Consider the following 14,432-nt stretch of genomic DNA (forward strand, 5'->3'; position numbering starts at 1 on the left):
ACAACCGAAGCAGCACCGGGCTTTCAGAAAGCTGTGGTTGATCTTGTACAAAAAAGTTTTTTGCATGTTAACAGTTCTTTTGATGTGTAATTACAAAGAGAAATCCTCAAAGACAACAAACCAAGCACTTACTTGCATGAAAGCTTATTTTTCACATGAAAATACCCCGATTGCTGCAAAGGATCAAAACAAACCGAAAATAACGTCCTTTATGGAAGCTCAACCGAGCTTCAAATCACGGGGATTTTCCCCTCTGTTAAACAAAGCAGTCAAAAAAAGAAAAAAAAACATCTCAAATACCATGCTTTCCTCTTACATTTCAGCCTAACCAGGAACACATTCAGCAAAGCAATTCGGCGAGACAGAAACATCTGACAGCATTCACTCCGCTTTTACAAGGCTCAGGTCAGGAGGGTACATTTTCAAACAAAGCACAAGACAGTAGTAAAACTGAGTTTGCTACTTACCACTGCTCTGACTATTAAAAAGCCCGTTTGAAGTTCAACGTGATACTGCTGCCCCCACAGCAGCCTCCTCCCAGTTCTGCTATGTGGATTATTAATGTTGGATATTTGCCATTTCAGAACTGCTCAGAAGGAAGCTTTGGACGAGGGAGCTGCATGCTGCACGGGATAGTCCCGAGATCTGAGCAGGGCAGATTATTGACACGTTGATCTCCCCAGAGTTAAGATAATCCCGAGAAGGAGCTACCCCAGCTCCTTGAGCACTCCAGTTTCTAGAAACAAAGCTCGGTTCTGAGTTTATAATCTCCTGCTCAGACGACTAAATAACCACCCAGAATTACTCATGCAAGGGATGAGATCAACTCCAGCAATCTATTCTCATCTTGGAACTTCGCTGCTTGTTTCAAGAATAAATTCCTGCTTGGTCGGAGGCTAGAGCTTCGCCTTTCCTCCCTCAGCCAAAAAAATTCATGCCACTTCTTAAAAGCAGGGAAGTCAGCTCATCTCAACTGCAGCCTACCCGAGTTTCTGAGTATTGCAGCAATCTCAATCCATCACTGCCGAAGGAACACAAGAATGTGGAACAAAAACAAAATCAGACCAAGTTATTTGCAGCAGTCATTCTGATAGAGCTATTGCAGACAAACAGCTACAGCCCCACGCAGGCGACTAAAAAGAAAATCCTTCTGCTTTACCACCTCTCTCTTCCTACAGAGGAAGGAAAAAGAGTATTTCTTACTATAACTCACAAAGAATTAGCAAAAATGCCTCGTTATAAGGCTCGGTCAGGCTTTGGATATTCAGCACAAGTTTTTATGTATCATGAGAAATCAGTCGGGACGCATCTGGAGCCACGAACCACGATTACAATCTTTGAAGAAATACCTCAAAACTTAACCAAAAAATGCCAACAAAACAAAAAACCACCTACACGTATGAATAAAATGTGCATTTTTAATTTTTTTTTTTCGTTGATATGGCAGTTGCTCTAATGCGAGCACAAGGAATGGAACAAAAGTCAGCTAAAAGCAGCTGACTAAATTTAGAGATGGCTTATTGACAATTTGGGGCCACGGGTATAATTTGTCACAGCCCAGTCCTGTTTTTCCATAAAAAGGAATGAAACACTGCTACCTATCTGCCTTGCTGTCAAAGCCATTTTATCTGTGGCGTCCCGGTATTTAATACCGTACCATTAACCTCAATCGTGTCACTGGGAATGACAAATTCTGACTGAAATGATTTGTTTTTCATAACACAGTCTCAGCTTTTTGCCTTACGGCTCTAATTCATCCTGCTATTCCTTCGCCTGTGTCATCACGAGGACCTTTCCCTCCCAGCCCGGCGAGTAGCCTGGTCAACGGCTGATGAGCTACAGCAGAATTTGTACCGGATGCCCTTGACTGCTACATACAAGAAGAGAATATAAAATAGAAATGCCTCGGAGAAGCATCACTCGAAAAAAAACACAAGGAATATAAATGACTCACAGAAATGTCTTTGTTTTTACAAAGGGAAGACCGATCCATAGACGGAGCACAAGTGTGCCAAGAGATATTTTTGACCTCTTCTCGGTGCAGCTGCTCGAGGACTCTCAACGGTTTATTAGAAATCGCAGAGGTCAGGGAAGTCACATCTAGGCATATTTTCCCAAACGGCACGTATTTTTAGCAGCAGAGAGGCATTTCTACTCGTACGACTTCCCTAGCAAACCTCGAGGTAGAACAAACAAACCTAAGCTGCCTTCTTGGCTAGGTCTGATGAAAAACGTCTACTATTGAAGTTTGTGTAGTTGATAAACTTATTTCATTTTCAAAGAACCTTTTCACTCAATTTTGCCCGTGGCATTGAAAAGGAAACATTTACTGGGAGGTTCAAAGCAGAAATATCTGAAATACTGAAATGCAGCCTTACGTTTTGGAAGACAAAGCAATGCCAGTGTTTGCTTGTATGTGGTGTGGGAACCTAGAGGAAGTGCTGACCCTTCAACAAGCAGCTTCTTTTTTCTTGTCTGGCCAACAAAAACACATGGTTGCATGGAGATGAACACATTTTCCCCATACAGCCCTAATTTAAGAGCACTTTTGCTGGACTTTATTCCTAATAGTCACTGTCAATGACCAAAAAGCCAACGAAGTGTTGCAACCTCCATCATATATATCAAGTATGTGCCACAATTTTTTTGCCAGACGCCATCAAACGACGTGACTTAAACTGCCTTCATTCTTATCAGTTTTGGGCCTTTTATTTATAAGCAACATTTCAAGAGCTGCAGCAAACACAGCCACAAGAAGGCTCAAGTCCCATTTCTATCAGTTAACTATCTCATTGCTGTCATAAAACCAAACTTTAGGGGGATGAATCAGTCATTATTTTACTTTTTATATATTTTTTAGAGTTGAATCTGTATTTAACACATGACCTGCAGCCCAGGGATCATCTGGGATCATCTACTCTGGTAAAACCTGTGCTTCTTCATCAGCAACCAACAGAGGGCCCAATCTTGTCACAGCAATGATAAAACTGCTCCTGATTTTGCTATTTCTATTAGAGAGAAATGGCTGGCGATAGGTACTTGATACAAAATTATTTCAATGATACACTCAAAATGTCATGGCATGACGTTAATTTAAAAAGCTGAACAGGAAAATCCAGTTTAACACGGAATACTAAAAGGAGTTTTAACAGGATTATTGCCAAGGGATGTGCAGGGCACCACGACTCACAAGCACAAGCCTGGGAGAAGACCTGTAAGAAAACCTGGGAGTGTACTAGGGCTACCTTACCAACACAAGCCTGTAGCATATTGAACACAGCAAAGAATAATTTAAATTTAATAATACATTTATGTATGAGGTGGTATGTATATGTTACAGTGCTGTAAATAGGCAGAACTCATTCTGAATAGCAACACTATTAAGAGTAATAGTGCACGATTTGGGTCTGTTAAATGCTGAAATGGACCTAGGAAGGAAGGATGCGATGACTAACTCATCCTTTACCCACTCTGGACAAACCAAATACCACAAAATTTCCGGCCTTATTTCCCTCCTAATAACACTATACAAATTCTACAGCAATCAGCATCTTTGCGTGGCACAAGCAGCTGCAAGTAACGTTTGTGCAACGCAGATGTCACGACAGAATGGGTAAGGCATCAACTAAACCGAGAACAGCTGAAATATTTGTGCTCCCATCAGTACTCCTTCAGATGCAGAAAAGCAGTTTTTTCCCAAAGCCACGGTCTTTGTCGTTAAAAAGGGAGGAATGCTGCAGTGTTGTATCGTTGGCTTTAGGCAAACAAAGTCTGCTCTCAGCTCGAAAAAACTACCCTGGATCCTATCCAGCACGAGCAGCAGCCACACCACACAGAGAAGGCCACCAGGGAAATGGCTTGTTTTTGCAAGTTCATGGGAATTGGAGTTTTGAAACACAATCCTTCCTCGTTGCCTGAGATTGCCTCGCCATGCGGGATTTGGCAACCTTTCTGACAAGGGGCTGACTCTGCGAGCAGCGTGGAGAAGCCCTGAGGACGACTGTGCTGCCTGACGTCCAGCAGGGAAAGGTCACCGTTTTGGAGGGGCAGAAAACTCTTCGCTTTGGTGAGAACAAAAACTGTGTGTTAGGGTTGCTGCGGCCCCAGGAGAGAGCTTGTTCTCTGAATGCTGCTTCAAGTCTCCTAGCATGACAAGAGGAGGGTAAAAAATTAAAAAATCCCCCCTTAGGGCATTTTTCATCCAGAATCAGAGAACCACTGAGGTTGGAAGGGACTCCCAGAGGTCTCCAGCCCAACCTCCCAGTAAAGCTGATGCACAGCGAGGTCAGGTCGCTCAGAGCTTTTTCCAGGCAGGGTCTGAAAGTCTCCCAGCGACCAGCTTCAGTGCTTATTCATGCACTCTGGGAAACATTTTTCCTGGTAAATGATCAGAACTTGCCTTGCTGCAGATTTTGCCTGTTGTTTCTCACCCTTTGCCTGTGCGTTTCTGACGAGAGCCAGGTTCTGATGAGAGCCAGGTTCTTGGGCATTGGTCCACCCTGTTTATTTGGTGATACCTTTTCCTCTCTTTCCTCTTCTGACTCATGCTGTTAGAGCCATTCTTGCCTTTGCTCTGTTTCTCTGAGTACAGTCTCTGAGTACAGTCTCTATTTTCTTCCAGGGGAAGAAAAAAAATAAAGAATTGCCACTTTCCACCTAGTATCCAAACCACCATTACCAAGTCCTACCTTCTCCTTGTAATCCCTACCCAGGCCTACCACTCCTTCCTGTGCACTGATAATATTATGGTAAGGTCCTTGTGAGAAGGGTATGTCCTTCTCTAGATATGTACATTTTAAGTTTACACACGAGCTCCTGGAGCAACAGACAGTGGAACATTTTACTGAAGAGGAAAAAAAACCTTAAAAGGCAGCTACAGGAAAAGTTATCCATCCAGCAACTTTGAAACAGCATCAGAATTATACTCAAATTGCCTCTTATTTTAATGACCTGTGAATTCTCTTCTAACACAAACATCCAGTGGCAGCACATATTATGTTATGAAAACAAAACATACCACAAAGCACAACTTCAATGTCAGCTGAAACTGAAGAACTTGGTAATGAATCACAACAAATTCAAGAGTAGATTTAGAGCTGTACAGTACCTACACGTTGTTTGAAGCCTTCACATACTGACTGAGACAAAATAGAAACTGAGGACTCATAAAATCACTAAAATGGCCACAAATATTAAATGTCTCTATACAACATCTCAGGAATGTTTCTAAGTTTAAATATCACCCTTGTCCTGTGGCTGGAGATATGGGTATATGGACACTGGATTGAATTACTGCAGAATAAACTGTGGTGTGAATTTAGACTGGTGTCAAATGTGCACTCACACTTTACAAGATGAACATAAGGTAATCCATCCCATTTTATGAAGGGCAGAGTAATTCCTAGCTAATTACAATGCTTTTATTGCAGGCTCCACAGTTGCACACAAAGAGATACCATGGGGAACTTGTGTGCTAGATATGTAATAAAACTGACTTCCAACAGCACTTCAAAATTTTGCTTGTTTTACTGAAAATGCTCAGATGCCTAATTTCAAAGCATCTACTCTGAAACCTGGTGATTCATTTCTTTAGGAAAATACACGTTTGTACCCCAAAACTGTACACTACATGTTTGACTAGGTAATCACTCTAAATTCTTTCTACTCCTCCCCCTGCCCCTGGAGAACTGTAGCATATATAGCTCAAATTATAAACAAATTACTAGTACAAAACGGAGTTTTTCTTGGCAAAGAAAGATGATTCATATTTCTCATTATTTGAATTCACTGCCTAGTTTAATTTTCTCCAACAGATAAGGTCCAGATTTCCAAGAAAGTATCACCAACCTGGCCCCCTGGAGATAAAGCCTTGCATTTTTGACAGAAAGAAAACACTGTAATGGAAGGCACAGCAAAAAGCAAATATTTCTGAACAAGGAAATGACCTTTCAGAATTAAAACCCTACCTGAGTTGTGCTTTAAGTTCTGTAAACCTGGGTCGTCTGCTAGGGTCGTATGCCCAGCACTTGGTCATAAGGCTGTAGAGGGTAGGAGGGCAGTTTGGAGGCATGGGGAGCCGCTCACCGTTCTCAATCCGCCCAATTACATCATTGTTCTTCACTCCCTGGAAGGGCTTTACCCCATGCATGAGGATCTCCCACATACACACACCTGGAGAACACACAGAAAAAAAAAAACACATTTCCTCCGTGTGAGCAAACAAAAAAAAAAACTGGTAAAAGAGAAAGCAAACCTTTCCCCCAGCCCCAGCACACAAAGCCTCGATTTTAAGAGGGAAGAAAGGAGGTTTAATAAGAATGGTGGCTAAAATAAAGGACAAAAGCCTCCTTTCAGAGTTGCTATGCTCAGCAATACTACATGTTACAAATTCCCAGAGTACTTGCTTTGAGAAATACAGCCAAACAATGCAATTTCTTCTAAACCCTATAGCCAGGGAATCAATTTTTACTTACCGGCTGACAGCCCAAGGAGGGACGTGTAGTAAGATCACACACACAGTACCAACCAGAACTATTTATGAGGAAGCATGACCCACAGCTGGCTCACAGCAGCCTGCCTGCACATTTAGCTATGCTTTACCTATTGTAAATCAGAATGGTTGCTCATATTCAAATCTACTTTTCTTTCTCTCTCTCTCTTTTTTTTTTTTTTTTTTAAAGTAGAATGAGCTGTATTTGCTTTTCCCTTTGACTAGTTCCAACTGGCCTGTTTCGACTTGCATAGTGTATTTTCACTTTGAGGGTGTTTTAACGCTGGCACCGATCCCATTTTTTTTTTTTTGTGCTGAAACTATGTAATAAAACAGTTTCTGTTGAAACTATGTTAAAAAGCACAAAGGGGAAAAATGGTCTGTCAGGTTAAGATCAGCCAGAATGTTCCACGGGCTTAATTCTTCTGACTGTACCACCAGAATTTTCTTCATACTATTATAAAACAGGTAAAAATCATATACCCTTTGCTTAAAAAAAACCCACACTTTATTTTGTGAAGAGGGTGAATGCTGCTCTTACTTAAAGTCTTGTCGTCTTTGCTCCTTTACACAGCCTGTCTTTGTTTTGTCTGTCTAGAGCAGCGCTCTGTGAGCTCTTGTTCGAGCACAGGTGATCAGATTCATATAAAAAACATGCATATTTAGGAAAAAAAGATGAAGGATTCAGGATATTCCTGAAAGTTAAGCCTAAACTTATACATAGAAAAAAAAAAATACAGAGATAGAAAAGGTGCTAGAAGAAACTAGAATTTCCGAAAGAACAATAAAAACAGCTGAGTATCTAGAAATTATTCATCTTACAGTAATTAAAAACACTGAACTTCTCAGACAGGACAGTAAAAGCCGCACCATTTGGGTTCACTTACCAAACATCCACACATCACTAGCTGAGGTAAACCGTCGGAAGTTGATTGACTCTGGAGCCATCCATTTGATAGGTAATTTTCCTTTGGAAGCTACAGGAAAGGCAAGACAAGGCAGGCTGTTATTCCCACTGCTGTGTTCAAACAGCTTTGTTTCCTTAGGGAAATAATTTACAGGCAAAACCCATCTCCAGTGAGTAACTATCAAATTTGTACACGAGATCTCTGTGCCACCTGGCCAGTTCTGCTGGTCATCCTTGAGAGAGAGGGGAACAGCACCTTGCATAAATATACAGACTGATTAAGCCCCTTCTAATTTTAAGTCAATTCTTCATTCAAAATACAACTATTGTGGTTAAGAACCCACTGGTACTAAGTCTAAAACTCACAAAATCTCAGCTAGGGAGCAGGTGTTTGCAAATGATTGATCAAAATAAGGGTAGCTTGCTTGGCCTTACATGAAGCAGAAAAAACAACTCCAATACAAAGCATTTCCCCAAACCTCCCCCCCAAAAAACCCAAAAGCACAACAAGAAACGACCATGTCAAAAACATTCCTCACCTTCTCGGCAATTAAATCAACTGAAAGTAGCTCAGAGTGAAATGAGACAAGTGAAACCAGGAAGCATACCGAAGCGTTAAGAGGACAGATAACGGATTTTTAAAATACACGACTGTAACTTCAAAATTTATTGAAGATTGAATTTGTAAAGACAGCTACATAATATGCACCAGATTTCAATGTTGCAGTTTGGCACCACATAGAAGGAGAAGAGAGATGGCCTGTTTTTCCCCATCAGGCACTGAAGGGCATCTCACAGCTGCTGGAGACACTTAAGCTCAGTCTTCCATGCAAAATGGGGGAAAAAAGTAATTTCAAGTATGTTTTGTATTGAATCTTGCCAGACCAGTGGCATTTGTGAGCATGCAGCATACAATAACAATGCAAAGTCAAACATCTGTAGCCTTAAAACCATTTTAGGCTACTTATATTATACCATTAATGTGATTATCTCAGGACTTGAAATGGAGAACCTTCTTAAAATTGTGAAAAAATTACTGTGTGCTTGTCCTAAAAACCAGAATGTAACCTACAAATGCATTTCCTACTTTTTGCAACTTAAATCAGATCCTGTGATTTGTCTTCTTGAGCCATACATGTAGGAATTTACTGCCATCTGCTAAATTTTTAAGCAGTTGTCAAACTGAATGTCGACTTACCTTTATAGTAAGTACTATCTTCCATGTATCGGGATAAACCAAAGTCACCTAATTTCACACAGTCAGTGGCAGACACCAGCACATTTCTAGCAGCAATATCCCTGCCAAATAGAGGAGACACTATTTCTAGTCATTTAAAAACTTAAGAGTGGTAAAACACTATTTGAAATATATTATTAAAGTCCAGAAGTATCAAAGTCCCTTGAGAGGACCAAATTATTCTTCTGCAGTTTGGGTGGGTATATACAGAAAAAAAAAAAGTCTACATATTTGTCTACTGATTCTAAGAAGCTTAAAGAAATATTCTAGCACATTTGGTCTTATATCTGAGTGTGTATTATATATAGTATGTATATATATGTATCTATGTACAATATATACCATATACATGCAATGTGAACTTAAATCTTTAAGCACAAACAGAAAGTTCAAGCCCTAAATGTTTCATAGCAGTTTGAATTCTGTTTACTGTTAATTGCATACAACACGAGGCTAAAATCAGTCTTTCCCCCCTAGGGAGGAATTCAAAGGGAAGAAAATTAAAAACACATCCAGAAAGAAATTTAGGTTCACTTTCTGGTTAAAAAAGAACTTTTATTTTATAAATATTTTGTTTTCCCTGTTCTTTGCTTAAGAAGCCGGCTGCCCATTGTTTTATTTTCTGTATTTGCAAGATTACAGTTGACTACCAGTTTGAAAAAATGTAACCACAAAGCAACAACTCAGCTGAAATCTATTCTGATTAAAATCAGGCACCATCTCCAAGTCAATCTAGGGCTAAGCCAGCAGGTGTCACTCTTGAAAAGGGTGTTATTTTGACTAAAAAATGCCATACTATATGGAGACAGACATAAAACATGTAAATGGCTTTTAGGAGTGTCAAAGTATTGCTGCTACACATTCATCATAAGCCAAGGGAAAGAAACATAAAAGTGAAGCTTAAAGGATCCAACTATGTATATTAAGTCTCTTCACTCAGACAAGTGTATCTAGTACCCAGAATTACTGCCAACAAGCAAGCTGGTAATCTAGGACACAGCTTATTCTATAAAATTTCAAGTAGTTATGTATAAAAACACGCACACGTGTGTATATACAGGCTTACCTATGTACAAATCTTTTGCTCTCTAAGTAAGCAAGTGCCATGCTAAGCTGGTAAGCGTAGAGTATGAGGGAGGCCAGATCCAAGCTGTATTTTCTGACTTGCAAAAACGATCTCAACTTTTTGCACAAAGAAAAAAAGAAGGAAAGAAGTCAGAACAACAACAAAAAAAAAAAGATAACAGATTTGAACAAGACATATCTCAAATTGCAAAGTTTACCCAAGTGTCAACAGGCCTGCTTTCCCTTTAGATGGGCAAGAACAGAAAACCACTCATGAAAAAGCCCACCTGGGTTAAATCCAAGCAGTATTTTTTTCTGTGTGGAAACTGTTAGCCCAAGAAAACATTTCTGCATTGCATTCAGGCTCCTTCTGAGGGCTGAGTGCATACGCTGCTGCTGAGACAAGTGCTCGTGGTCTTGTTACGAGTTCTTCCCTGAGAACTGAGCAAGTTTTTGTCCTAAATGATTTCAGGACATAACAGTATCCAGCAAATCGAAATACTGATTAGATGAATATTGTTTGAGCAGCATGAATTTTACTCTGCATTTACATTTGCTAAGATATACGCATTTAGCTCAGAGTAGCCCCTATCAATGCAGAAGTTTTATGAACTATACTCCCAGTAAAAGGCAGTTAGGACCTAATGTAGACCTAATCTAGTAGCACTAGATTCTCTTTTATCAATTAAAAAAAAAAAAAAAAAGGCTTTAAAAAGTAATTTGGGCTCCATAAAAGAAATTTATAAACTTTTGACAGAAAATGCTTCCACTATAGTTTTTCTGCCTTTTTTTGGTCTGTTTGGACAATGTACTGCAGGTTGCTAATTAAAATGTCTTACAGAATGAAATATTACTTCAGCTCACATTTTCAGATATACGTGGCTCAAATACGTGGCTCAAAGGAAACAAATGAGTTTCAAAAACCTGAGCTCTAGTTTTCTTTAAACCATTCATCCAAATGACGTGATAACGAGGAAAGTCATCTTATCTAAGGTCTCTGCTGCAGAGACTGTACAGAAAGAAAGGCAATAAATTCAGGATTCTGAGGAAAACAGCAATATTACTCAGGAGGCTTCCAAAAGCCATCTTTGTTTAAGAATAACAAAACTGCTCACTTTCATATGCAACATTCACTTTTCAAGAAACATCTATTCAAGGCTGGGAAAGAAATTCGGATGGTTTTATGTACCCCACCACTTCCACCCTCCTCCCAAACCCTCTCTGCTATAGTTTCCTTCAATTGCTGCTCACACAACAGCAGCCACTACCGCCACCTTTTAGGAGCAGAAGACATACCATGTAATTTCCCTTCCAGAAGGCATGCTTGAAAATGCTATTTGTAACTCATTACCATCATCTGACTTGACACAGGTCATGCTCTCACTCTGCAAGAGCAACTGAAGTTCTCTGAAAGCTATGACTAAATCCCTTTGGTACAAGCTGATGCAGTTCCCTTAGTGGAGGAGTGAGGTCAAATCCTGCCACTCCTGTGTCTGAGTCCATAATTCTACCACAAGTATGATATCATGTCTGACGAGTTTGCCTTTGGGTTAGTAGTGATAAGTGATTTTTTCAGTCTTTTGCAAAGCTAAAAGGGAAACCAAAGGCACAGGGGAAGTTTTCATACCTCTCCAAGGGTACAGAGCTCCATGATTATCCAGACTGGGTTTTCTGTAATAACTCCAATGAGCTTCACAATGTTCGGATGATCAAACTGACGCATCGTTACTACAAGGAGAAAAAAGAAGTTTTTTTTTTGTTTGTTTGTTTTTGTTTTTTGTTTTTTGTTTTTTAAATAAATATAATAATTAAGTTCTGCCCTGGCTGAGCATGATGTAAGTGAACACATTGACCTACCAGCCCAGTGTCCAACCTATAAACCTATCAGAACAGGAGGAGGAGGGAAAAAACAGTATATATAACTCCATGTCTGAAAAAATATGTCAGTTTATGGCATAGACACACAACCTCATTTGATGATTAAGTTCACTTCTGATTTTATTTTCTATGGGCTTAATTAACTTTTCAGTCTCAGCAGCACAGTCAGTATATTTTATGCAGGAAGATGTACAAATGCTTATTAATGTTCTGGGGAGGTCTATTTGGTAGGTTAAACAAAACATCAGTCCTCTGATTACGTTTTTATCTTCCAACATACGCACAACAAGCATCCTTAATTTAATCTTAAAGTAGTCTCTCTTTTACATTTACAGTGTATGCTGTCAACAGAAATACATAGCAATTACCAAACTGGCAAGTCTGCTTCAGTTCACACAGAATTTGAAAAGAAAAAATGTATTTTGGCTTTTAATTAATTATAAGCTGAAACAGCAGGTGGTTTTGGATTCACATTCTGATGAGCTCTAAATTCTACTTCTGATACACAACAGCAGTATAACCACTACATCTTGCAACACTAAAAATCCCAAGAAAATCCCTTGGACAATGCTACTTAATCCCACAATGTTTCACTAATATATTTTACTACAAAGAAGGAAACGAAGATACTCTTTAAAATATTAATGTATTATGAATAAATCAGGAAAAGAATCAATAAAACAAACAACCCTGTTGAGGACCTAGCTTAACACATTAATGAACAGGAATAAAGAACATGCCAACTGGGCAATAAAAACTGGTAAAACACTACATAGAATTGAGACTAGGTTCCTAAATCACTGAACTCCCCTCCTCCCTTTTGAAGTAAAAGGAATTTCAGAGAAGGAAGTTTATCTGAACCCTATTTCAGTATTAAAATCTTGGTAAATAAAATGTATATTCTGAAACACCACCAATTATTTACCTTTAGGCCTCTCTTACACTAATCTAACTCAATGAAATTTGCAGTATGTTTTCCAACACGAAAATATTGCTTCTTTGATGTAGAAATGAAGTGGGAAGACAAAGTGATGAAGAGGAAATCAACACACATATTTCTATACTTCTTATGGTCTTAAGTTTTAAGCACAATATATTCCATTGTTGGAAAATATGTCTGAGAGACTAATTCAATCAACGTTACCTGACAAACTCACAAATTCATTTTGCCATCAAGATTCTAGAGCCAAGAGGAAGATTCCCTTTCCAGAAGGAATGAACCACTTGCAGAAAGGAGCAATTTACCAAAACCAGTGGAAGATCAGTGAAGATCTCCAAACCCCAGTTTGTCTTCCTTCTTGCAAGAATCAACACAGCATCTTTTCAGCACTGGAAAATCCAATGTGAACAACTAAAACCCCCAAACTACCAGAACTGTCTTTATATCCTACTTAGAAGTTCTGAATCCGCAGGGTTTACATATGTTATGTGTTATTAAAGGAAAAAAATACACGAAGCTCTTTAATGAAATACTGAAACTCTGGTTAAAATGTTGAATTTGGGCCTTTTATGGGTGCTCCTACAAAGTGACAGTGTCTTCTCAAGTGTTTGAACTCTGAACACAAACAGGGGAAATGGAATGGATGGAATTAGAAGAAAAAAGGAAGAAAAAATGATTAAAACTAAATTGAAAAGCACTATTTACCTGTCTACGCTGCTGGCGTTTCCTGATCTGTTGAGCTCAAGGTCTAATAAGCAGCATTCAATGAGCAATTATTTTCTATGTTGTTAAGAGACAGCAGCCTACCTTTGACTGCTATGTTATTACTCTAAACAATGGTATTTACTTTTCCAACAGTAAATGACTATAGTTGAAAGAACTATAGTAATTTAAGAAAAATCTGACATTCAAAAATAATAAGCCATTAGTTATGAACGCTTTTTCTGAACAATTAAAAAATCCGTAAACAAAAGGCTACTGAGTAAGAGAATACAGTAACATCTGGCCATAACCAATTAATTTACTGTTGTAACACAATGCCTTTACAAGATTTATAGATATGTAATAGCGGAGGATAATAGGCAAAAATTAAGGTCTATGTCTCATATCATGATTTACTTACAAAGCCAAACATTATGGAAATCAGCACCTACAATATTCTTACAAACGTTTTCTGTAAGTATTCTTCTCAACGAAAAGCCTTCCTCATGTGTGAAAGACATTAGTTGGGGAATGCAATATTTGTGGGCAATTATTTAGAAAATTTGTTTATTCTACTACAATTTTTAATGCTGAAATTTCAAAACAGGTAAGTATTAGACCTAACGTTTTAGCAACTTTTTTAACAAGCACAACCTGACCTTCTAAAGGTAGTGTAATACACTGAAACAAATGCTACCTGATTTTATTTTAAAAATTCGTTGAGGAAAAAAAATAGAAGATCAGATCTCTGACACTGCAAAACTGTTTCTGAAGTCTTCCAGGAGTCAGATATCACTGTTCAACTTGGAAAAATCAAATAAGCCACATATAATCATATACACAGGCAATGCCAGGAAATAAAGCAGTCTTCCTGGCACATTTTGCAGGAGAGAACAAAGCTCATGTTGTACATTAACAAAACATTCAAATTAGTATCAGAAGTTTCTGGCACAGAGGGCTGCAAAATCTTTCCAAGGACCATTTACAGAAGCTACCCCGAAAGAAATAATTTAATACTCACAGGCTTCTTGTAAGAATTTTTCTCTAACGCTGTCTGAGGTGCAGTTTTTACAAGTTTTGATTGCAACAGCCATAGCCGGATTTTCCTGAAACACATTAATTAGAAATAACTTAAATACAGCCCACCAAAAGCTAAGTCCTGTAAAATTCTAGCACTTTAGTTAAGAAATTAATTTGGCAAACATCAATATTA

At 38.8% G+C, this 14,432-nt stretch overlaps 1 protein-coding gene across 16 annotated transcripts in view; it reads right to left on the bottom strand.

Moving 5' to 3' along the window:
• PTK2 (protein tyrosine kinase 2) overlaps window positions 1-14,432 on the bottom strand; it is a 191,343-nt gene that overhangs the window by 21,548 nt on the left and 155,363 nt on the right. For 9 of the 16 annotated variants that reach the window (XM_084510085.1, XM_084510080.1, XM_084510084.1 and 6 more), the window contains 6 exons: window positions 14,241-14,325; window positions 11,327-11,427; window positions 9,701-9,816; window positions 8,596-8,696; window positions 7,378-7,467; window positions 5,967-6,171 (listed from right to left, as the gene is read on the bottom strand). In XM_084510085.1, the coding sequence (XP_084366211.1) occupies window positions 5,967-6,171; window positions 7,378-7,467; window positions 8,596-8,696; window positions 9,701-9,816; window positions 11,327-11,427; window positions 14,241-14,325 (698 nt within the window). Of the gene's footprint in view, window positions 1-316; window positions 1,120-5,966; window positions 6,172-6,473; window positions 6,719-7,377; window positions 7,468-8,595; window positions 8,697-9,700; window positions 9,817-11,326; window positions 11,428-14,240; window positions 14,326-14,432 lie in introns of those variants that run through there. The other 7 variants (XM_084510073.1, XM_084510072.1, XM_084510078.1 and 4 more) reach the window with 5 other exon arrangements.

This window comes from Aythya ferina, assembly GCF_964211825.1.
Source record: "Aythya ferina genome assembly, chromosome: 2".
Taxonomy (NCBI): Eukaryota; Metazoa; Chordata; class Aves; order Anseriformes; family Anatidae; genus Aythya; species Aythya ferina.